General features: G+C 35.8%; 1 protein-coding gene across 4 annotated transcripts in view; it reads right to left on the bottom strand.

Annotated features, from left to right (window-relative positions):
* Positions 1-25275, bottom strand: part of DLGAP1 (DLG associated protein 1) — a 274487-nt gene that overhangs the window by 11587 nt on the left and 237625 nt on the right. For all 4 annotated transcript variants that reach the window (XM_034429524.2, XM_034429526.2, XM_034429527.3 and 1 more), the window contains 3 exons: positions 11332-11702; positions 8546-8637; positions 1024-1445 (listed from right to left, as the gene is read on the bottom strand). In XM_034429524.2, coding sequence (XP_034285415.1) covers positions 1024-1445; positions 8546-8637; positions 11332-11702 — 885 coding nt within the window. The remainder of the gene's footprint in view (positions 1-1023; positions 1446-8545; positions 8638-11331; positions 11703-25275) is intronic.

Here is a 25275-nt window from a genome sequence, read left to right as displayed (position 1 = left end):
CTGTTTGAAGCCATTCTTAGCCATGGAAACTCCCTGTTGCTGTTGTGGGAAAGCATTGAAAGGAAGAAGGCTCTGCATTAGGATTTTGCATTTGAAGTATGACATTTTATTCAGAATGTGCATGGACAAAAACCTTTGTAAAATCTGTTGGAAATGCAATGCATTTTTCTAGGTGTAAACTGCAGGGGGCTATTACATCACCCCCCACAGGAAACAGTTGTTTTAAGGTGTTCCTAACATGTGCTATATTTTTCCCAATAATCTAATATTGGGAATATTAGTGAAGTAAAATGAAGTAAATGCAAAAAAGCAATAACACGTATGCAAGAAAGGGAATTACAAAATGTATACAGGTAGCCCTTGACTTACAACTGTTCATTTAGTGACCATTCGAAGTTACAATGTCATTGAAAAAAGTGACTTATGACTATTTTTCACACTTACGACCATTGCAGCATCCCCATGGTCACATGATCAAAATTCAGACAGTTGGAAACTGACTCATATTTATGATGGTTGCAGGGTCCCCAGAATATGTGACCACCTTTTGCGAACTTCAGACAAGCAAAGTCAATGGGGAAACCAGATTCACTTAACAGCCATGGTACTAATTTAATAATTGCAGTGATTCAGTTAACAACTGTGAAAAGAAAAGTTGTAAAATGGGGCAAAACTCACAAATGTCTTGCTTAACAACATAAATTTTGGCCTAAATTGTGGTCATAAGTTGATGACTACTTGCACAATGTCAGGCAAATGCTGTGTCAGATTTGGGTTAGTGTTAGGATGCAAGAATGTAAAAGTGTCATTTGTAATGGAGTCAGCACACACTGGTTGTCACTTTGCTATCACTTCAATTGGCTATGGATGTTAGCGAAATGCACAGTGATTTTTGTGGGACTTTTGGCACTAGAAATATATTTTGAGAAATTACATGAGGTATTGGTTTTCCAATCTTTAGATTTTGATTTGAAAGATAACAGAATAAAGGCAACTTCTCTTGTTAGCATTGGAATTACTTACTTTCATCTGGAAGATGATTTTCTTGTTCTTCTCTCTCCATTTGTTGGCACCAACCTTCCATACGTTCTCTTTCTGCTTGAAGAAGCTTCAGAAACCAGTGTCCATCTCTGTGGCACACGGACCTTTGTACAGCTTCAATTGGATCTTCAGTTATAGAATCAATCCAAGGATCCGGTGGAGGTAAAATGGAAGGATCAAAATCAGTGTCAAAGTCATCATCTACTGCACATGCATGATAATGGTTTCCTGAGCCCTGTATGCTAACAGTGGAAGTGCTGATATCTCGGGAATATTGTCTCGACATTGGCCCAGAATATGATTGATCTTCTTGAGGGTCCATGGACATTTCAAAGTTCTCATGGAAATCCATGTCTGCTTGAACAGCTGTTGTAACACTATTTGATCGCGTAAACCTGCGGAAACTGAACAACACAAAACAGAAAGTTTAACAATGCAGACGTTCACAAGCAGCTATACTTTACAGACAAACATGCAACTGTACAATAGGGTAGCTTTAAATTCTACCAAATATTTTATAACATCAGCAATTGAAATAAATATATTTTCTTTTTATAAGGGTAATAATGGCTTAGGTTTTGCATGATTATGAATTAAAATATTCATATTAACCCTTGATTTTACATGTAATTCATTTTAGGTTTGAATCATAGTGATAATTCATTAGGATGTCCTTGAAAGTTTGACTTTTGTTTAATATCTAATGGTATTCATTTTGTGTGTGGTAGTGGTAAAAAGTAGTGGTAAAAAAGACAGAATTGAGAAAGGACAGAAATTAATATTTTCTCAGGATTCTCCCACCTTACTGCTACCCCCACATCTTGTAGACCAAAATCACTGGAATCTTTCCACAGGTGAATGACTGAGAACAATTATTAGATTTCTATGCATGACAATATTTAGAATATTGTCCCTCTTTCATCATTCAAGGCACAGAAATTGCATAACACTGCCAGTTCTACCTCTTCTCATTTTCCTTACATTTGATTATTTCTGTATTTCTGTATCATCATAGGGCAGTATCTACTGTTACTGATTTCACTTGAATTTTTATAAAATAGCTAGAAATTTCCATACAGTATAATTGAACTGAATCAGTAATACTCAGACATAGACACAAAGAGCAAGGTTTTCCCCCAGTGACTCCTACTATCCTAGCTTTTTGTTGTCCATGTCTAGAGGGTAACTGCAATGAAGACCTTTCTCTTCCCATAGAGTCTTTTCACAGCAAATGAGAACTCTGTAAATGTCATGATCTCAATAGATGGAGAGTCTCAAAAGATTAATAGGCTCTTCATTGCAGACATTAATTCTTTACAAGCAGAAGGGAAGAGAGTGGTGTAGGTTTAGCACAGTGACTTAATAGCGCTAACAGGTCTAAGTATGTGTATCTAGGAATAACGGCAATGAACTTAATGGGACTTCCTACAAAGTAAGTGCATGTAGTTTTCTTCAGTTATAGTCCAGCACAAAGGAGTCATCATTTCCTTTTATGCAAATAGGGGAAAACAAAGCAGTCCAATATGAAAAGAAGCTTTTCTGCAGCTTCCTTCCCAATTTCCATAGCAGCAGCCCAGAAACGTTCACCTGAGATGAAGATTAAGCATTCTTAAACTCACTGGGATTTATAGCAAAGTAAACATATATGGGTTTATACTTTTTCAGGCCAGTTTTTAAAAGTTTCTCTATAAGTGGTGGGTAGCTTTGTGGGGAAGAGAATGGTTTGTGTAAATGTGTAGGGTGGAATAATTGATATTAAAAGTGAGGTAAAATTAATTTCAATCAAAAGTCAATAATATTATGGTTTGACTTGTCCGTGGTTTTTTTTTTTTTAATCGATAGATATAAATATAGATACACAACTGTGTCATATGCACACAAATTCTTAAGACTGGCTTCATTGGGAAATGGTAACTTTAGATGATATATGCAGGTAGCTGGGCAGTAAACATAATTTGAGTGTGTACGTTTATAAACAGTATTTTCTTGATAGTGGTTCACCTTAAATTCAGTCATTTTTTAGATGAAAGTGATAATTTTCTATGTTTAAATTAAGAAAATTAAAAAGACTAGTTCTAATTAAAATACTGATGCTATTCGGAATGGCTGGTGCACAACTTTCATATGGAACAGTGAGAAAAACATGCTACATAAAACTACAACATTTACTCCTTTTGATCTCAAATTACAAATTTGCAATATGCAATTTATAACTCCATGGGGTTTGGAACTAATTTAGTTTCTTATTAAAGCCTATCTCCATGACTTTGTAGCTTCTTCTTATTGGCAACCACTGTGAGAACTGGATACCCATTGGGGGAAGGAGGGTCAAAATGTCAAAATAAAGGTGTGACTGGATATTTACGTTTGTTGCATCTGTTAAAAGAGGTGGAGCTTCAATCATCTAGTTGCTACTGACTTTCCAATCCCTGAGGGATCATCAGACTGACCCTGAGTGTTTTGAAAGTGGCAGTGACAGTGATGGTTAAGTTGAAGTGAAGTTTACATGCTGTGGGTCAAATAGTTATGCATGGAACTTGATTTGTTTATGTGACACTTCTACAGTGAGAGTTGCAGTGGTTGCCAGGTGGCTTCTGGGTCCAATGCAAGGTGCTGGGTGTCACCTTTAAAGTTCTACATCACAAGTGTCAAACTCGCTGCATCACGTTGCCATCACGTGATGTACTGCGACTTTTTTCCCTTCGCAGAGCTGGGGAGGGCATGGCCTTCACATGACGCATCTGCCCTGAGAACTGCCAGTTTGACATCTCAGAATCTACATGATTCAAAATTTGTATAAGACTGTCAATTTTACAGAGACTGTCAATTCAGAATGGAATCTGTCATTCTGGAAGAGAATTAGAAGAGAAGGCTTCTCCAGAATTAGATCCCTGGGCATTGTTGTCATTGGAGATCAAGGGGGACAGCCCTCCCCATTGTTACCTCCTTCTTTGGAACAGCAAATCCATAGAGATTAGGGTAGCTTTAAGCCTTCTAGGATTCTGATGGCCATCAAGATTTGGTTGTTCTAGAGAGTTTTTGTGGGAATGCTGTGAATTTCATTGCCTCTTAGAAAAGAGATACCAGTTGACTATAGTATAATTGTTCTTAAATTCTGTTACTATATATTGGTGGATGAAACTATGACCGTGTTTGCAATCTTACTTCAGCTTTCCTTATTTATACAGACCTGCAAAGATTTGGGAGGATTCTCACAAAGTTAATTTTTTATTACAGTAGTAACTTCAATAGTCACTAAATGAGGCAGTCGCTAAATGACAACAATCTGTTTTGAGTTTTCTGCCATAGGGATTCATACCTTCATTGAACAGATAATATAAATGGACTTCAAAAAAATTCACACAATAGAATTTTGTGTTTTAATTTTTCATCAAACACAAAATACAAATTCTATGAACCTCTATGAAGATACAGTACTGGAGTCAGGAGTTGTATTTTAAAACAAGGAATGTATCCCTCAGTTTTGAGGTTCAACTTGTATAACGAAAGACAGGCTGTGTTGAATATGTAATAAGAAGTGACCCAATTTTGTATGCCTTTGTATTTATTTATACAACACTGTGGCTAAGCCTTGCTGAGTGGACTGTTCTTGGCACTGAAGCATGGAGCTACAATGGAGATTCATGTAATACAATTTGATAAAAGAACAGAAAAATTCTTTCACTAATATTAACACAATGTGAATCCTCAAACATATCTATGATGACCTAGATTACTGTTGCTATTTTCATGAACAAAAAAGAAACAATACGATGACATATACAAATCTTTGTACAATAAAACTTCATTACTGACTTAGAGGCCTCCCAGTTGTTAATAAACCAATATGAGTTTATTAGGTACAGTAGAACCTCTGGTCACGACCATAATTTGTTCCATAACTTTGGTTGCAAACTGATTTGGTCATGACCTGAACCTAATTTTGGAAATTTGGCACTTACAAAAAAATGGTGTGAAAGGGAAAATCGGCTGCAGGAAAAAAAAGTGAATCTTTTGGTCGGAACCCGATTTGGTTGTGCTCAGAAGCGTTCGTGACCAGAGGTTCTACTGTATGGCTATATATGGCTCCAAACATACCAGTGATTAGAAGTGAATATTCCTGCACAAACACACATCAGCAATCAGGAATAACTTTCCAAGCCACGGACAAACTTGGAAAAACCACGGCTGCTTTAATGATTTAAAGAGAGCCCTTTCAAATGCTTTGAACAATGCTACAGATCAGAGTGATAATTTTATCCAATTCTTTACTGCAGATCTCCATTCTAAATGTAGGAAGAGAGCTTGCAAAGACTAAGCTGGAATTATTGGTCCATTGCTTTATCAATGAGGCCTGCACTCATTAATGTATTGCCACCTGTAATCCTTCTATCTTAAATTAAATTTTCACAATTAAAAAAATATTTGTTAAGAACTTGGCATGCTCAGCCTGATCCAGCTTAGTTATATCATTTGTGAAGATCTGGACTAGATATAAAGATCTTGCTGTCAGTGGCATATTGCATTACCAGCTTTATCAATGTTCTTATATTGTTCTTAGAGTAAAATCCCAACAATTTCCTCACTTTGTTGCTCTTTGAACATCTGTACCTTTGCATTCATTCATGCCCTGCAGGCAGGATATTATATGGTATAATAATTACAACCTCTGATTACTATGACAGTTACTTGGCCTACGGTGCAGAAAATTATGAAACCATGGACTGACTAAATTCCTATAGAACACAAAACAGCCTATTCCAAATAGTAGCAGCAAACCTATGTTTCAGGCTCTTTGTTTAATAACCCCTAAAGAAGAAGTCAAACAAGATTCTTCTTTTGCACAACAGTGCCAAACAATTTATAGTTGTTTTTGGCTATTATGTACTTGTTTATCATGTCTTGAAATTTTAATCACAAACATTTATATCAATTGGCTGACTTATAGCTGAAACAAATACATGTGTAACTGAGCTGAGCTGAAGTTACAGATGGTAAATAGCCACAGTACTGATGATTTCAACCTTCCTCGTTATTATCATTTAGAACAGATGGTGGTTACCGGATAAGTCCCAGAGAATGATAGCGAGATGAAGCAGGTAATGAAAAATTTTCAGTTGATGAAACCACAGTTGCTGAAAATTTGCAAGTTCTCTGCTCTCTTGTTTATTTTTAAATTGTAGGCAAAACTGTAGGTAACTTTTAAAGGAAAACCTTGTGTGCAAGGACAAGATTGCATCTGCAATCTTGATGAGAATCACTGTGGATTACGTCTGTGAGAGATTATGTCAAAGTTTATCTAAAAGGCAACCCACTCTCAGCTGCTATTCATGCTTTTTATCAATCAACATCCAGGCTAATTACTCATAGGAAATACCTTTCCTACACCAGGTAGACAGTGACATTATTCTAAATTATTCAATGCTCTCATTTCATGGCATGCTGGTAGCTGTCAGTGACTGATTGGTTGATTTTTAAGATACGATTGGACCAAATAATGCTTAGATGGAAGATCACTGGAAATCCAAGGCTAGGGTTGCCTTGGTGGCGCAGCAGACTAAAGTGCTGTTAAGTAGCGCCAGCTGCCTGCAATTACTGCAAGTTCAAATCTCACCAGGCTCAAGGTTGACTCAGCCTTCCATCCTTTCAAGATAGGTAAAATGAGGACCCGGATTGTGGGGGCAATAACCTGACTTTGTATAAAAAAGAACACCGCTTAGGGGGGGCGGAAAAGTATGAAGGCTATTGCTTAACGCATTGTAAGCCGCCCTGAGTCTCCGGAAAAGGGCGGCATATAAATCGAACCAATAAATAAATAAATACTGAGAACTTCAAAACACATCCCAGCAGGTCAAGGGCATCCTCCTATAATTGCAGTTTCATATGTCAATCAGAAACTGAGACTTAAGTCTGACTTAAATTGTAAGCAATATGCATTCAGAAGTAAATCCTAGACTTCTGGGACTTGCTTCCATGTAAATAATGCAAAAAGCATATTTTGTCAATAAATTATTGACATAGTGGCCTAAAGCTAATAATCTTTATCCCACAAACTAGCACAATTTAGGTATCATCAGGGAGCCAAAAGGTCTTAATTAAATCACTAGCAAAATACAAAAGTTGTTGAATTGGAGTGCCATATTATGACTTAGAAACTGGATGCCATTCTGCAATTCTAAATGCCAATAATTGGGAGATGTTACACTGAAGTTGAAAAATGTTTCCAATTAAGATAGTCCAGAGGCAAACAGCTTAAGAAAAAGATGTGTGTGTGTGTGAGTGTGTGTGTGTGTGTGTTAAGTGTGTTAAGTGTGTTATATATATGCGTTCAAAAGCCCGATTGGGCTTATTATCAGGGGATGTCTTATTTTGGGGAAAACAGGGTATATATAATCACACAACAGACAGTTTTTGTGGCTCAACAGTTTGAAATTTCTATTTTTTGTTCCAAATAAAGAATTATTGAGTAACACCAGCCAGTGTGAGGTACAAATAGTACTGAATTATGACCAAATTGAGCCCAAGTGAATCACTGCAGTTGTTAAGTTAGTAAAATGGGTGCTAAGTGAATCTGGCTTCCCCATTTACTTTGTCAGGAGGTTGCAAAAGGGGATCACATGTCACAGGACACTGAACTGTCAGAAATACATGCCAGTTGCCAAGCATCCAAAATCTGATCACGTGACCATGGAAATGCTACAATGTTCATAAGTGTGAAAAATAGTCATGGTGACTTTTTTCAGTGCCACTGTAACTTCGAATGGTCACTAAACAAACTGTTGTAACTCAAGGACTACCTGTCATGATTACAGTGTTAGACTATGCCAGCAGATCTAGCTATCAAAGTGCTGCAAGGGCAAAATGACCTTAAGTAATCAGTGAGTTGTAAATAAATCTTTATTTTTTATCATAGGAATAATTATCCACATGCTCAAGTATCACTGCAGGAAATTCTGCCATCTCCAAATTAAGGGCTGGGTTTACGCTATGTGGATGTCTACAGTGTGCTGAAAATTTATTGTGTGCTATGCATTAATATACTTTACTTGTCTGAAAAACGGCTCAAATTTAGGATGATGTCTCCTCACAAAAGGAAGATTACATAGAAATGTAATCTTTTTCTAGTCTATGCTGCTAAATTTTTGGATATTTTGAGATTATTATAATTTAATTCATAGATTTTTTTTTAGGTAAATCAATTAAAAACTACATGTTCAAGTTCTATTACAGCAATATTAGAAGAAATGGCTGAATCAGACAATCAGACAGAGAGTTAGCAGTTGGACATATGCCTTGATAATCACCACTGTATAGACATTTGTATTCTCTAACATTGGCCTTAAAATAAGAAAGAGACCTGAAGAGAATTTCAGTTTATCTACAGGGAATACAGAAATAGAACCTGGACTTCTCAGTATTTCATGGGTTTTTTTTTTTAACTATCATCAATGTAGCTGCAGATTATTGATAACACACTTAGGATATAAAATTAATATTTGCTTACCATTTTTCCTCCTCTACTTGAACACCTATGGATTGGAACTTACTGCACACTCTGGTTTCGCCGGAGCTAGAGGATTCATCTCCACCATCAACCTGCAGAACAACCAAATGAAAATAGAGTTAAAGGCAACGTGTAACTTTATTTGAAAATGTGTTCTTTAAAAACTGTATCTTACCACTTTATCTCTGTTTTACTGTTGTTCTGTTTTAAAGCTCCTATATAAGACAGGATGAAATTATTGCAAATTTTCAGCAAGATTTCAATATATTATTTAGAAAATGAATCAATTTGATTCCTGCACTAAATTATATCTTGTCTATATTTTGTCAAAGAGGTGTAACTTATGGTTCTAACTTGCAGCAAAAGTGCTTTACTTAAAAGTAAAGAAACTCTATTATCATTAGAATGTACATAGGGTTCCCTGTAACTGAATGTACATTCCATGCATTTGTTTAACTAATTGGTAAATGTATTTAGAATATCAACTGTGGACAATGAAGCATTTTTCTTTAAGGAGAATATACAATATACTATTATTTACCTTTCTGAAAGGGGTTTACCTCATATACAGTGATTTAGATCTTAAAAATAACAAAAAATGTCACAGGAGTAGAACATTATTTTTAGCTGTTCTTCAGATGCAGCTCTGTAGTTCCCCCGTTCTTTACAGTCACACCTGAAGACCAGAAAGTGTTCCAGAATGGCAATCATATAGTAGGTGGGTTTGAGTCTAGGCTATAATTGACAGAAAATGGAAAGTGCTCTATTGTATATAAGACACTGTATCCAGGATGAGAAGAATGAGAATCAATATCATACAATGGATATTGGAGACCAGTTCAGGATCCTATTTGACCACGAAGTTTACTGGATGATTTTAAATCAACCACTACCTCTCAGCTTAACCTCCTTGTAGATTTGCTGTAGGAAATTACTACTTATGATTCTTTAAACATTTTGGAGAAAGACAGCATGTACATTCAAAAATAATGGGTAGTTTGCTTATCTGCTTATTCCTTTTTTTAAGGGCAAATGTGTAACTAGCTTCATAGTAAGATCCATTTTTAAAATGCCATCTATGCTCATGTATCTATTGAATATTAAATTTCTTAGAATTTGTTTGTTTCTTTGGACAAACCTATAGTTGAGGAGAAACACTGCTGGTATAACATCATCTTCTCTGGAAAACTTCACTGTAATATGAAATCCAAATTCCAAATAAGAAACAGGAGTAAATGTATATATTAACAACACAAGGTATCAGAGAAAGAGTTACAATGAGTTTTTCTACTGTACTTCCCAAGAACTTGCTACCTGTTCTCCCTTCCTACTTTTGTGTACATAATTAAGCATTTTGAGACTGCAAATAATATATTGCTAGTTTTCTTCCTCTCTTTCCTTTCCACATAAATAAACTATAGCCTTAAGTGGCTTGATAGTTGTTTGAACAACAATTCTAACTTTTTGTACATCCCAGCTTAATAGCATATTTACCACAATGAAAAGAAAAGAGGTTACTTGAATTGTTAACAGCCTGCCCAGCTGTGATTGGTAATTTATTTAAAAAGCAACGTTCTGAAGATAAATAGTAAGATAACAAAGAATAGTTTGCCTTAATTCTAAGTATGGCAAATAATACTAACTGTAGCTCTGGTGTAATAAAGGAACCGTATCTCATTTATATTCTTTCTTGGACTTTAGTTAAGTTTTATTTGTTGAATTTCTTGCTCTGCCAGTGTAATAAAAATCTAATCTATTTGTATAAGGAGTGACAACTGAGATAATTTGACAGGTGTTTTTAGGGAGCCAGATTAGAATCAGAGGAGCTGGATGAAAACTTTTGTTCAGCCACTAAACTCACTTGGGCATAATCCGAAAGCTGTGGCAAGAATGAAATTGGAGGGAAAAAAAACTCTCATGTGCCATCCTTGGTTGCTTAGACAAAGAGTGGATAAAATACAACAATAGAAACAACAAGATGAACTACCACTGCTTGCTAGGCTGCCCTTTCACCTTGTTCAGAAACTTTCCTAGAGCCCCTGCAACAGTTCTGTCTGCTTTGTAGATTCTGGAACCATTTGTAACAGCAATTTTTTTGTTGTTGTTGTTGAGGATTGTTCCATTTGATCTTGTGCATTGCTCTGGATCTGTATTTCAACTGGAAAGGGCACTTAGCTTCAAAATGCAAAGGATCACCCAGGTAAATACTTCAGCCCATGGTGAAGCTGGTCATCTTAGGGAGAAAGTTAGTTGCTCATCAGTTTGAATAAACTCAGAGTATAATTTATTTAAACAGGGTGAATCAGACAGATCATCCTTGGGCCCTCCCTGCTGATTTAACAGCTAAATAGAACAAAGCTGCTGCACTGAAGTGAGTAACATGTGATGCATGAATAAGCAGTGACAATTCAGCTAAACTGGCAGAAAACATGTCTCTGGTGATAGTGCAGTGTAAATCACTGCTTTACACATTCCCTTTCAATGATTTCATTCATGATTTCCTCACTCCTGCAGGGTTATGAATCAGAGGTTTAGGTTTCTATGTGCTCATTCAAATAAGAATATATTAAACAGCCAGAAGCTTCAATAAATCGTTACATATAATGAATAAAAACTGAAGGGCTTAAAGTGATTCTAATTGGCATATGAGTTACCTAAACCAAAGTAAAACAGGGGAACTACCAAAACCAAGAGTTTAATGATTGGACTGTCCGAGTGGCTGAAAAATGACTCTCAATACCAGTTAAGACACTGAACTGTAATATAGTCCCTTATTTTGTTCATACCTGAATTCCAATGGATAGACATCTGTTTTTCTTGAAATGATCTCTTTTTCTGTCATCTGCAGTTATTGTTGCAATGGCGGTAGTGGTGGTGACAGTAGCTGTGTTGTTGCCCATATGTTGACTGGCAGGACCATGGATCTGTGCGTTAGCTGCTTCAATAGCAGCAGTGAGTGCTTTCATACTGTCCAAGCTTTCAGTAGAATTGCTAAGTCCTGACTGACTGATATCTCCCCTTGGTCCATGTCCATCCATGTAGGCATCTTGGGCAGATTCTGTGCTGCTCTGGGCTGTGATGGAGATAAAAGGTTTGGTGGTGGTTCTTGGTGGGACAGGAGGCGGTGTCTTCTTATAGGTGGTAATACAAGAGGAAACTACAATGCAAACACATATGGACATATGTAATTAGTATTCTTTTTTCATAAACACATAATAACGATTTGTTTATACCAGAATGGAAAACTTTTTACCATAAAGTCACTAAAACTTTGTGACCAAGCTCAGAAACGCAGAAAGACGCCTCCTAAAACACTTTTTAAAAATTGCATTGTTTAAATATGGTTAATATACAGAGAATTAGACTTTGTTGGTTTAATACATATCTGTTTATAATATTTATAATTACCATTACACAGATATGATAAACTACTAATCCCATTCAAATAAGACATTATTTATACTAACCATACTCAAGAGGCAGAAGCACTTTATCATATAATTTTAACTGTACATCTCTGTGCTGCCCTATTTGCATAAAACATAACTGAATTATAGAATGTTCTGTTTATTCTACCATGTTTCCCCAAAAATAAGCCCTCCCCAAAAATAAACTCTCCCCCCAAAATAAGCCCTCCTCTGAAAATAAGTCATCCCCAAAAATATTTAAATGCATGCACAGCCGGTCTGGTTAGGGTTAGAGAGACAGAACTCAAAATCAGGTAAGACGGCATGTGCCCCAAAATAATAACACCTTCCCGAAAATAAGGCCAAGTGCTTATTTCAGAGTTCAAAAAAATATAAGACAGGATCTTATTTTTGGGGAAACATGGTATTCTGTTCTAACCAAGGTCATTCTGGCATTACAGTAATACTTCAAATTCAAATAATTCTGCTTCTTGAAAATTTTGATAGTGATAATTAAACAAAAAATATTTGAACAACAATGGATATAGATTTTAATGTTCTATGAATCAGTTCAAAGTAAGTGAATGTTAAAATAAGAAGGTAAGTGAAATAATTTCTGCTTATATATACAAACAAGTTTTTCATTTCAGAATTCTTTTATACTTGTCATTAGGCATTAAAAAAAAACCTACACTCCCTTTTGGACAACATATTCTGATATATGTTAATATAGTATATATTAATACAGTGCAAGTATTCCTCGGCTTATGACCATTTGTTCAGTGACCCTTCAAAGTTACAATAGTGCTGAATGAATGGTACTTATCCTTGTCTTTGGAGTTTCCGCCATCACAGCTTTCCTGCAGTCACATAATCATGATCTGGGCACTCAGTGCTTGGCTTGTGATTAGGATACAGCAGAAAATCAAGGACATGATTTCCAATGTTCCCTGCTGGCTTCTCACAAGTCAGCAGGAAGTTGGAATCACGCGGGGTACTTGCTTAATGACCCACATGGTCCTTGCTTAATAATGGTAACTTAGACTGCCAGAATTGCCACCGCTGGGTGGCACACTGAAGTGACATTGTGCTTTGTACTTTATGATTGTTGCTTAATGATGGCAATTGCAGTTCTAATTGCCATTGTAAAGTGAGGAGTACAATATATATAATATATTATATATCAGTGTAATAAATTGTGTTATTGTATATATATATATATATGACAATGCAAATTTAATTAGGCAGGTAATACAAATCTGAATATGTTTTAATTTTCAGACATGTATTTACTTATTTGTGACTGAAAGTACAAGCTCACAAGTTGATAAGAACTCATTTTTGTTTTCCACTGACCAATATACTCTTTAGAAACTCCTTTCATTTCCAGTTTCATATTTGCTCAAATTCAAATGCTAAAAGAAAGAATTGAACTTTTTATAATTAGTATATGGTCTCCTATCAGTCTTCCCATTATCTTTTTGCAGAACAAAGCAATAATTCACTTTCTCTTATGAAATATTATATACAGATACCCACATCCACCCACAAATATTAAAGAGATTCTTGTAAATACTTCTGAGTTTGTCAGAAATCCTTCAGTTAATACAACGTTCAATTAATGTTATGTATTAAGACAAGAGGAACAGGAAGAGAAAGCTACAAAAGGAAGGCTGTTTGAATGCAATCCTTTAGATAATGCAATCTTTTAGTTCCTGAAGTTACATATAAAGTTCAGAAGCAGACAGAAAGCAAATCGTAATGTGGGTGGAGTGCAGGGGCAGAAAGGTGGGTGAAAAAGCTCAGGCTTTTCTACTGGAAATGATGCACACTATTTGCCAGTCCTGTGCTGGAACTACAAAAAAAGAAGCCAAAAGCTCCGGTGGAAGCTTCTAAAGGTCAGCACTGGCCAGAGATCTTCAGGTGCCTAAGCGCTAAGAAGCAAATGGAGTCCATGCCTTGGATTTATTTCTAAACACTCCAAGATCCTAGCAACTTGAATCATGGCAACATGCTGATTCTTTAAAAGGCATTTCATTTTATGTAAACGGCAACATTTTAAAAAAGGTGTTTTTTTAAAAAAAGAGATGCAATAATTTTGTTGTTGTTGTTCTGGAGCCAAGTGAAATTGGCAGGGCAAGGCAACTGCAAGGCAATGTGTGAAATCTTCACAGAAAAGGACCCACTCCCTTTTTGGCTAGGGTAAATGATAGTCAAAACAAATGACAGCCAGATCAACTAAATGGAGAGAGGTGGCTAATAAACCAGCTGCTTTTAGAAAACCTGTACATTCTGCAGATAGAGTTACTTTCCTTCTTCCTTCTCTTGCTTGCTCAAATGCAAAAATGGGAAAAGCAAGAGTTCATGTGTCATTTTCTCTTAACCTGGTATGTTCCACTATGTTGTGCATAACATCAATCTTAATCTTCTCATAATTCTTAAAACAACTAAATGGGGATTTTTAAATTTCAGTTATGTTACCTGAAGGGCAAATTTTTAGACCAAGAGGAAATTTCTTTAGCAGTTAGTGTATTTAGATAACTTAGTCATGGGGCAGGAATTTGAAAAAAGGAGTGCCAGTCATTAATTACAAAAGAAAATAAAGTTAAAAGTACAAATATACACACATACTGTACAGCTGTTATGAACTGTGAAGCACAGCCTTGCGCAATCCATGAATCACAAATCTAGGAGATATGGTGTGCACCAGATTGAGAAGTTTAATTATGTTCTGAAGATGACGGAATGCTAAATAAATAAAAATGATGAAAATGACCAAGAGGTTTATTCATAGAGGAGTCAGAGAAAAATAAAGACAATATTCCTATTATTCCATCAAAAGCTCTCAGTTTTGCCTGGTTTCAGGAAATGAAACTTTATGCCACCTTCCATGACATAATAAAAAGTTTGGCTAACAGATATATAATAGAATAATATACAAAACAGCTCTGTTAACTCAAGAGTTCTGACTGAACAGAAGGCTGGTGTTTAAGCTGACTAGAAGAGAAAGTAGCGTATGTTTAAAAAGGTGGAAGTCTATATACACAAATTTGAGAAACAGTGAAAGATTGACTGTATTTATGAGCTGGGTACTGATAGGAAATACTAAATATTGCAAACTTTTATTTAGCAATGACCAGAGTAGAAAATAACAGAAAGCATGTGGAAGTCACATACAAGAGAAAAAGAGGCAAATTTGAAAAAAAAAAAAAACCCGTTTATTTTGTATTTCAGCTGAGAGTTACTAGCATGGAAAGGCTTAGTGGCTGGCAGTTCAAAGGCTTTGAATTTTAGGGCTCAGGTGGTTGCAAATTACTTTATACTTGGCAGAAAAAGAGCAGTTTATTGGTGCCTTGATTTGTTTATTTTAGCAGCTGTGTAAATGGAGATGTTTGTCAGTTCTCAGCAAGAAAGAAGTGAAGATTGTTGAAAAGAAACAATACCTAACAAGACATTTTTTTAAATTAAATCATTTTATTACATTTGACATATACTCTCTCATTATAGAAAACCAGTCTGGTATAGCGGTTAAGGCATCAGGCTAGAAACTGGGAGACTGAAGTCTAGTCTTGCCTTAGGCATAAAGTCAACTGGGTGACCTTGTCCCAGTCACTCTCTCTCAGCTGAGAAAGAGGTAACTGCAAACCACTTCCAAATTCTTGCCAAGGCAGTCTCAGTGACTTTTTCAGGCTGTCACCAGGAGTGAACAAAACTGATTTAAAGGCAAATATTCTTTCTCACAACTGTTTGTCTTTCATTATACCTGTATGCAAATATTATGGTGGAATGTAGTATGGAGTCCCAGTAGGGAGGGGCTGTCTCCCAGAGGGCAAAGAGGCAGCAGAGCTTCAAATGTCTAATAGGCAGGAAGAGAGCAAAGACAGTTCCGCTCTAGCAGTTCATAGAGTATATCTATAGTTCTGCAAGATAATTGTTTTAGTCTGGCAAGATTTCTGTTTGTAGGCAAACAATAGAATGGAAACTACTCAGAAATTACATGTTGTTCTTCATTCTTAGGTATGACAATATACACAGCAGTTCAGAATGACATGCTATGTTTTATAAACACATGATTTAGAAAAACTATTTGTTGTCTTTGTGATGCAAGAAGACCCTTGGTATTTAGATACATCAAACAGATTGGCAATAGATCAGTTTACAATCTAAAAAAGAAGAAACCAAGATATAAAGTTCAAGTTGTATCAATATTTTGTAAGAAAAAAAAAACATTTAGAGTATGTACTTTGCAAGTACATTAATCTGCTACTTGTATTAATGATAGTAGTCAGTTTTAGTTTCCCCCCCGAAATACATTAAACACAAGTTCAGGATTCTTAATGCCCAGAAATAACTACAGTATCACACCTTTGTCCAGGATAGTAGATTCCTGGTTAAATCTGAATACCAACTACACAAAAATGATCCCTATTGATAATTCAATTGTGATCACCTCAGGACCCAGATAAAACCATTCTAATAAATCCAATAATCTATTGTACAATATCTTAGTTAATGCCAACTAAGTAACCCTCTCTATTGCTTCAGCAAGTAAAAGATTCAATCAAAGGACTAGGGAACCTAGGTTACATGAAGGTTGCCAAGCCAACGTTGGCATTAACAATGAATGTGCTAAGTGAATAGCTTTCCATTTGCTTTTTCTCTTAGGCCTATCTCTTGCCATAACAAAGGAGCTTGGCACATGTAAAGAAGTGTGAAGAACTCTCCGAAGATAGACTCACTACATGTTAGATTTCAAAAGTGCTAATACCAATGAATGCTATAGGTAAGAGACCCCTCATGTAATGAAGAAGGGAGCAGACAAGTAGTTGCAAATGTCAGAAGACAATCTCTTGACACACCAGAATAGTAGGAAATTTGATTAAATCCATTCACACCTGCTGCTTTAAGCTCTTAGGGACACATCTTTAAAACAAATAGTCTTCTATGAAGTTTCAGTCTTTGAAAATGGAACATCAAACCACAATGTCCTGTTCAAGAAATAACCCATCTTCTTAGACCCAGTTTATAATCTTTTACTCTTTCTTTCCCTACCAAGCAAATCTGAAATGCCAACCTTAGCCGAGTTTCATAGTCTTTTTAGCCCATTCTTGCCACCTGGCACTTGTGTTTGCTTGAAAAGCTCACTTTTCTGGTAGGGATATGTTATTGCAAGGCAGCAACTTCTCTTAGGAATTGGGAGATTTTTACCAAGTTCATTTTTATATTTTCTGAAACAAGTACACATGGAATTGTGAAGATTTTAGTATACCTGAAAAAGCAATCCTTACATGTTTTCTTAGGAGAATTTAGTTGCATCTGTTAAATTTTTTTGAAGTTATCAGCAATTTCCATCATTGAAAACATACCTTTATTATTATTATTAAAAACACATTAATAATTGAGCAAATGTAAATCTTCTTGTAATAAACACGTAATTAATTGCCAGTTGCTTAAACTGCTTTTCTGGTATTGTATTACATGGTATTGTATTGCCACATTGTTCTTTGTTTAAATGTGAAAAGGTGTGAAACTTGAAATCTGACCATTTACTCAAAACGCCTGTGAAGCAAAAGGTGTCACCTAATCTAGTCTTTGTCTCTTTCCTTTCAGAACTGTATAAGGATTTCTGTACTTTCATAAAGAAGTGGGATGTTATACATATCATAGAATTTATATACATAGTTAAATCATGATCTTTTTTCCTCAGGGACAGAAAAAGAGTTGTGAGGGTGACTTCCATAGTGTAGAATGTTCAACTGTCAAAGGCACTATTTCCTGTACACAAATGCACGGTGTGACCATACTTGAAATATTATCATGTAAATCTAATTGTACTTCAAAAATGATGGGGGTGGGGGTGGGGGTGGGGCGGAAAAGATACAGAAAATAGAAATCCAAATTTTCAGTGGTTGGAGGAAAGTTAAAAGGCAAGCAAGTTATGACAGAGATATATAATATTGTCTCATATGTTACATCATGTTAAGAAAGTTGATAGGGAATTTTCTTCCTTGCTTCACTACCCTTAGGGTCATTTGATGAAACTAAATAGTGCAGGAATGTCAAGCACATATGGGGATGCATGCAGGGATGTGGTCAAATCCGGCCTGCGGGGCTATCCTGGAAAATGTAAGGGGCTGGCCTGCGTTGTATCAGCCCGGTCTACCCAATGCAAGAGGAAACATCGGGCCAGTGTGGCTTCAGCCTGGTTTATCTAATGCGAAGAGAAAACATTGGGACAGTGTGGCTTCAGCCTGGTCTACCCAGTGCGAAGAGGAAACATGCCAGCAGTTTGGGGAGTGGTGTCAAGCTGGCGATGCTCCCCCAGTCGACCACGTCCAGTGAGTGGAGTCACGCCCACCCAATTGACCACACCCACCCAGTCAGCCACACACACACACACAGCCCTGAGGTCAACCACAGCCCTGATGCGGCCCTCAATGAAATTGAGTTTGAAACTCCTGGAATAGTGGGATCCTTAGGAGTCAAATCATGATTTTCACTAATTAAGACAGATTAAAGAAAAGGCATATGAGACTCTGGCATAGACCCCAGGAATGTGCTCATTCCTATCAAACTGAGGGCCATACTGCTGACCTTTATTCAATTCACAATCCTTCACTATTCTGAGATATTTTCTCCAATGATTTGAACCAAGCCAAATATGCCCCATCATATGTCTGTGCATTGGATTTTTGTTTCCTATATATACATGTTTGCATTTAATAGTATTCATTATTATTTTGATACTTTCATACATCTAATCTATTGAGATCATTTTGATTGTTCATATCTTAGACATTCACCCAATTTTGTGTCATCTGCAAATTTGATAAGCATTTATTTATTTTATTTATTTTTCATATTTGTATACCGCCCTACTCCCGAAGGACTCAGGGCGGTGAACAGCCATAATAAATACATAATTTATCCACCTTTTCAATGAAGTTATTAATACAAAGAAAAATCTCTTTTATGTAACCTTACCCACTTCATAAGCTAAAAGATAGAGCCATAGCTACATTTTCAGAACTTATTTTTTATTCAGATCTGCAGTTGTATTTCTGTTTTCACACATATTTGCATGTACTGTAAGACCCACAGAACATTAGATTTCATTTTTGTTTCAAATTAAAAAAAAATCACAGAAGTTGCTAATATGTATTTAGGGTTTAGGATATGTGCCACACTTGGCATGAAACAGCTTCAGACATAGCTTTGCAGCCTTCTCATTTGTCCCTTGAGGACATGCAGGAAACAGCTGCTTATTTTACCCTGTTTTTAGCCATCTTGAGTTCTGCTCTTTCCTGTCCTATAATATATTATGCTCCAGGAGAGTCACTGGAAAGCATATTTTGTTTAGAAGAGAACACGCTAGCAACCTATGTAAGGAAAACAGAAGTTAACAATTTCTTTAACTTTTGATGTGCAACACACACACACACACACACACACACACACACACAGAGGTGTTGTGCTGCTGACCAGTGTTGGTGTGGATTAGCATTTTAGTAACTGATCATCTTCTCTTAAAATGCAACAAAGATGTATTCTTCCCATATGTGATCTCTTGTTGATAAATTGTTAAAAACTTCATCATTTCAGTCCTAATCAGCAAAAGTAAATCAAAGGTTACCAGAGATAACAACATATCTATTTTGATCTTAATCCAGTAAACTAACTTTTTATTCCTTCCTTTTACTGATCAGTCTCAGTCTTGTCTGGTAAAACGTGTTCCTCTTCCATAATATATTATAAATATAGTCCATCTATTCAGGCAGACACTCTTAAAATTAATTTCTGGATCCATTATTCAAAACTATATTTCAGTATGTCCAATGTTAAAATATTTTGTTCCATTCTATAATAATAAGTCAAATTTAAGTATTCTTCTCCTTTAATTTTAATATTTAGTTCCTTCTAGTTCCCTCTAGTGTCCAACCTTCAAAATTCCACCCTATTATTTTTTTAAAAAAAGACTGTTAATAAAAGTATTTTCCTCTGGAAAAAATACTTAAATAAGTAATTAATTATAATTAATTCCATAATCTTATTTCAAATCTCTCTGGATCCTTAGTCTTTTTGTAATTTTCCAAAATAAAAGTTCTAACAGCTCTTTTGGTGTTTATTCAAAACACAAAAAATTAAAACTTTAAACTTGCATATAATTTTTTCCCCTAAGGTTCAAAGGTAAGTCACCCAATGTTTTCATATGCATGAATCCAAAGGTTCCTAATTGTTGCAAAGCAGTTAACAAGCAATTTCTAAAAGTGATTAGAAAAGGAAGTATCTTTTTGAAGGCATTAACCATAGTTTGAGCAAGATGGCTATTCCCTTGCCTCCCCCAGCAATAAACCCACAGGAGACTACCATCTTGCTGTCACAAGAGTCAATAGTGATTTAGTAACATACACGTTTTAAAAAATAAACATTGATTTCCAAAATCCAACTAGCTTCTTGAGGAAATATACTACATTTTAAAATATGGTAATAATCTTTAATATGGTTAACAGTGACAATGCATCCATACACAACGAAAGAATTCTGCAAGAAGTTGAAAAAGTGCCATCACTGACACTGTTGCTATTGCCTTAGCAGAGCACTTGGCAGAACAAAGCAGCAAGTCCTGGTGGAAGGAAGATGCTGACAGAACTGAATAGCTGATGTGGGAAGGGAAGAGAACCAGCTGGCCGCTGTCAAGAGGGAGGAGAGAGGGGAAGCAGGATGCTGACAAGCTACTGGGCAGCTGCTCTTCCAAGTACTCCACAAGCTAAGCAAAAAGCCTTTGATCTCCTGAGCAAACCTGGGATTCCAGCCAGAACTCATATCCTTTCTATAGTAGTTTAAGCCTGTTTCCCCTTACCAGTTCTGCTTGTTGATCACAGGACAGTCCTCTAGAGTAATTTTTTCAATCAGTGAAGAAAATGAGATTCCACAGCCTTTATGCCCAAATATTTATTTTCTCAGATCAGAAAATATGACATGCTGCTCTGATTTCCCATCTGGAAAGGAGCTGAATTGACAAAGAAGCTCCAAATTATATGTTTTAAAAAATCTGTATTGGTGTAACTAGAGAAACAGTTGAGCTGAGTGGAGGAGATATGAGAGGAGAAAAGGAAACTGATTTTTGATCACTTGCAGCTGGGGTTATAGCTGGATTTGATAACACAGGAATCTCAAATCCGGACAAAAATGTATATTATAAAGGGATTTTTCTTTTCAGAAAATTAATCTGTAAATTTTAATAAATACATAAACAATTGGTGCCTGTAAATTGCACAGTACATTAAGAAAAATGCATAGTCAATGAATTGATTACATTCAGAGTTATAATTCTTAAGCAACATTGCCAAGGAAAAGGAGGTCATTATGTACGTATGTTATTATGGTTTGCTTCAAAAACCATAAATCAATCAGGAACTTGAGCTGGACTTACTGTACTGGATAATGCAACAGGCAGCCATACATTGCTCATTAGATTGGGACAAAAGAAGAGTAAGGTGAAATTCACACTGAATTCTATTACTTCTTTGAGAATGTTTTGGGGCAATAGGCTGCAACATATTACCATCCACAAAGTTGTCAAAGGGAAGCTATAGCATATATAATAAGCCAATTTGCAATAAAACTATAATTTACTAATGCAATTGATAGGCAATTATTTACAAACTGTTTATTTTGAAATATTAAAACTTGCCATAAAATCATGACAATAATACATTCTACAGAAAAAAAATAACTGTAATATGCATATTATACACTCACTCACTCACTCACATACACACACACACACCAAAAGAGCCTTGATAGCACAGTGGTCTAAGCACCCTGTTATTAACACAGCTGCCTGCAATTACTGCTGGTTCGAATCTCTCCAAGGCTCAAGGTTGACTCAGCCTTCCATCCTTTCTAAGGTAGGTAAATTGAGGACCCAGTTTGTTGGGGCAATAAGCAACATACAAAAGTATGAAGGCTATTGCTTAACGCATTGTAAGCCGCCCTGAATCTACGGAGAAGGGCGGCATATAAATCAAATTAAAAAAAAAAAAAAAACTACTCCTACGTAAGGATAAATGGATTGTAGTGCCTGGCTATAATCCTGCATGCTTACTTGAAGGTAAGCATATCCAGACAAAATAGATTTTGCTTCTAATCAATGAATCAATTAAATATAATAAATCAAATGTAAAATTGGATTGTTACATTTTGAAAATATTATTATATAATTCTTCAATTTAATACCTTTCCTTCCCTTAAGCAGACACTGAAATCGTGGCAAGGAAAAAAAATCCTAAATTATAAGAATTTAGAAAATATTTTATCACTAAATATAAGAACAATTCACATCTGTGATATTTCTAGTGCAAGAAATTTAAAAATCAATATAAAGCCATGGTGAGATTGAAATTTTCTATGTGAGAAATGTACAATTAAACATTCCTTATTAGAACACTTCACAGTTCTTGTAATGTTTTTGACTTTCAAGAAAACATATATGATTAAAAGAATAAATAATTTAGTCTAGGCAAATCCAGTTATTTTGTAATATGTAACCCTTTAAACTTAGTGTTACTGGAACTGTTTTGGATTTTCAAAAGAAACAAACATTTTTAGATAAGGGAAAACTGCTTCATGCAGATCATGCCACCGTACCAGTTCAAAGAGTTGCAAATGCTATGTTCCATCATGTCTCTTAGAGGTCAGTCAAGGCATTGCTACTTCAAAATTAAATGCATGCATTCCAAAGGTTCAGGCTTGTTTGTTTCTTCCTTTGGTAAAACTATCTTTAGCTTAAAACACACTTAGAAAAATCAAGTACAGGCTTGGCATAGCATAGAACCGAATATGATTCATATACACAGTGTCATTTCCTTAAGCATGGGTATTCTTTATAAAATTATATGTTATGTGCTAACTCCATTTTATGCTGCACTATTGCCATGGTACAGAAGAGAATGTATCAGCCCCTAAACAGAAATTATCCCCAGGTTGTTCTTTATATCTATGAATCAATTTGTATAGAGTTATTACAACCACAAATTTTCATGCCATTTTCTTTATCCAGGAATAGCCATCTCTGCTGTTCTCTATATTGTTTAGGCTGTAACCTGCATGTTTTCAGCATAATTCCCAACCACTAGCAATATTTGGATATTTGAGAGATATAATTCAGTCTAAATGACCTCTTTGGGAACACTGAAAGTGTAGTTTCAAACATCTCCTTACATTCACAGAATTCTACAAGTAGTGGGAAAAAATTATGAAGGTAGGTTGGGTAGGGTTCACTATTCAGAATGTTGAATAGTGAACCCAGATTTGTTTCTCTCTCTCTCTCCCTCCCTCCCTCCCTCCCTCCCTCCCTCCCTCTCTCTCTCTCTCTCTCTCTCTCTCTATATATATATATATATATATATATATCTTTTTTCTTTTTTCATAGGCTTTTATGTGCATATTCTCTCTAGCCAGGTTTTACCTATGTAAACTTAGTTGTTCTTCAGCCCTAGGTTCTGTGAAATCTCATTCACAAGTTCTTGGGCCCTTTTTCTGCTGACAAACTGCAACTCTGTGTTGCTTTCTGGGAGACTCAGATAGCTATTTCTATCTTAAGGACGCCTTAAGAGGCAGAAATGTTAGTGCAAAATGACTACTGGCATAAGCCTGATGATGGCAGATGGGATTCTGCCGAAACGTCGCTTCTACCCTTTTAGGGATATATCCACAATTACACGGGAAGAAACCCGAAATATTAACTATACACACATACATACCCGTGAAAACTTACATAAATATATATATATATATATATATATATATATATATATATATATATATACCTGAGAAAACATATATATATATATATATATATATATATATATATATATATATATATATATATATATATTGAGAAAGATTTTGGAAATTTAAGTCCTGTTTTTCATTATCATCATACAGTCTATTAGAGGGGAAAAGACAGAGTTCTGTCTGAAAAACCCATGCCTTGGGATGGTGTTTAAGGTAGAAGAAATAGTTCAAAGCCTTCCAATATTTCAACTCAAACAAAATTCACATGGAATCCTAATAAGACTTATTGTTATGCTAAAATAATAGTTGCAGAGTTACAAAATGTTTATTAGAATTTAAAGTTGTCAACATTTCTCCATAAAGATGATTAAAAATCTTTAATTTGCATTTGACTCCAGAATAAATAAATTCAATAAATTCTGTGAAGTTCAAAGCTCTTCTGCTAAAGTCTTCAAAAGAACAATATCTCCCTCTAGTGTTTAACTACAATTATAAGTTTATTATTTGATAGACATTGAAAATGCTATGATATCTGGATGCCATTCCACTCGTTAATCTAGAAACCAGGTCATTTTATTTAAATCCACCAGCACTCCTAATAGTAATAGAACATTGATTGACGAAGTCACTAAAAACTTACAGCACATTCAACAGCCTAGAAAATGATTAAGATTCCTAAAAAGAACTACTATATTCAATTTACAGGACTCTGGCCATCTCTCATTATATGACAGCAAATGGATTAAGCCAATGGCTTATTAAGAATTGACTGTTACTCCTTCATCCTCTATTCAATTTTATTGTCTAAAAAGGGAGCATAAAACTAAAGGAAGAAAAATATCACATTAAATACACATACCCTAAAAAAATATCCTGATACTGAAAGGTTCCTCTAACTGAGGAAATGGCACAACTAGCACACAAGATGAATCTGTGCAAAGGAACTCCTGGCCACAGCTGCTATCTGCTCTTTGAGTTGTGCACCAGTCTTGATTAGGGAGGTGCAGCCCTATCCAAGACCAAAGATGATAACATCCCCAGCTCAAGGTTCCAAACAGCTACAGCCACTCAGTCTTTTTAGGATTGAGCCAAAATTTGTTCTGCCCTGTCCAGACAGCTTCCAGACAGGGGTCAATACTAACAGCTTCACCTGTGTGTTTCAGGCTAGAGATATAAAGTTGAGTATCATCAACATACTGATAATACCACACCCCAAACTGGTGGATGACCTCACCAATTGTTTCATGCAGATTTTGAACAGGAGCAACAAGGGCGTCAAACTGTGAAGCAGCTGACACATGAGGGACTCAGATACAATTTATTTTCCCCTGTCAGCACTGACAGGAACTGGCCACTGAGGAAGGAGATGAACCACTGGAGCACAATGCCTCCCACTCTTAACTCCTGCAGTCAGTCCAGAAGGATACTGTGGTTAATACTATTGAAAGCCACTGAGAAAAACAAGAAGTACTAGAAAGGATGCACTCCATTCCAACTCTGCCAGAGGTCATCAGTGGGTATGAG

This window comes from Pantherophis guttatus, chromosome 3, assembly GCF_059756535.1.
Source record: "Pantherophis guttatus breed Tessera chromosome 3, ASM5975653v1, whole genome shotgun sequence".
Taxonomy (NCBI): Eukaryota; Metazoa; Chordata; class Lepidosauria; order Squamata; family Colubridae; genus Pantherophis; species Pantherophis guttatus.
Note: the sequence above shows the minus strand (reverse complement) of the source record. Positions and strands in the feature narration are given on the sequence as shown.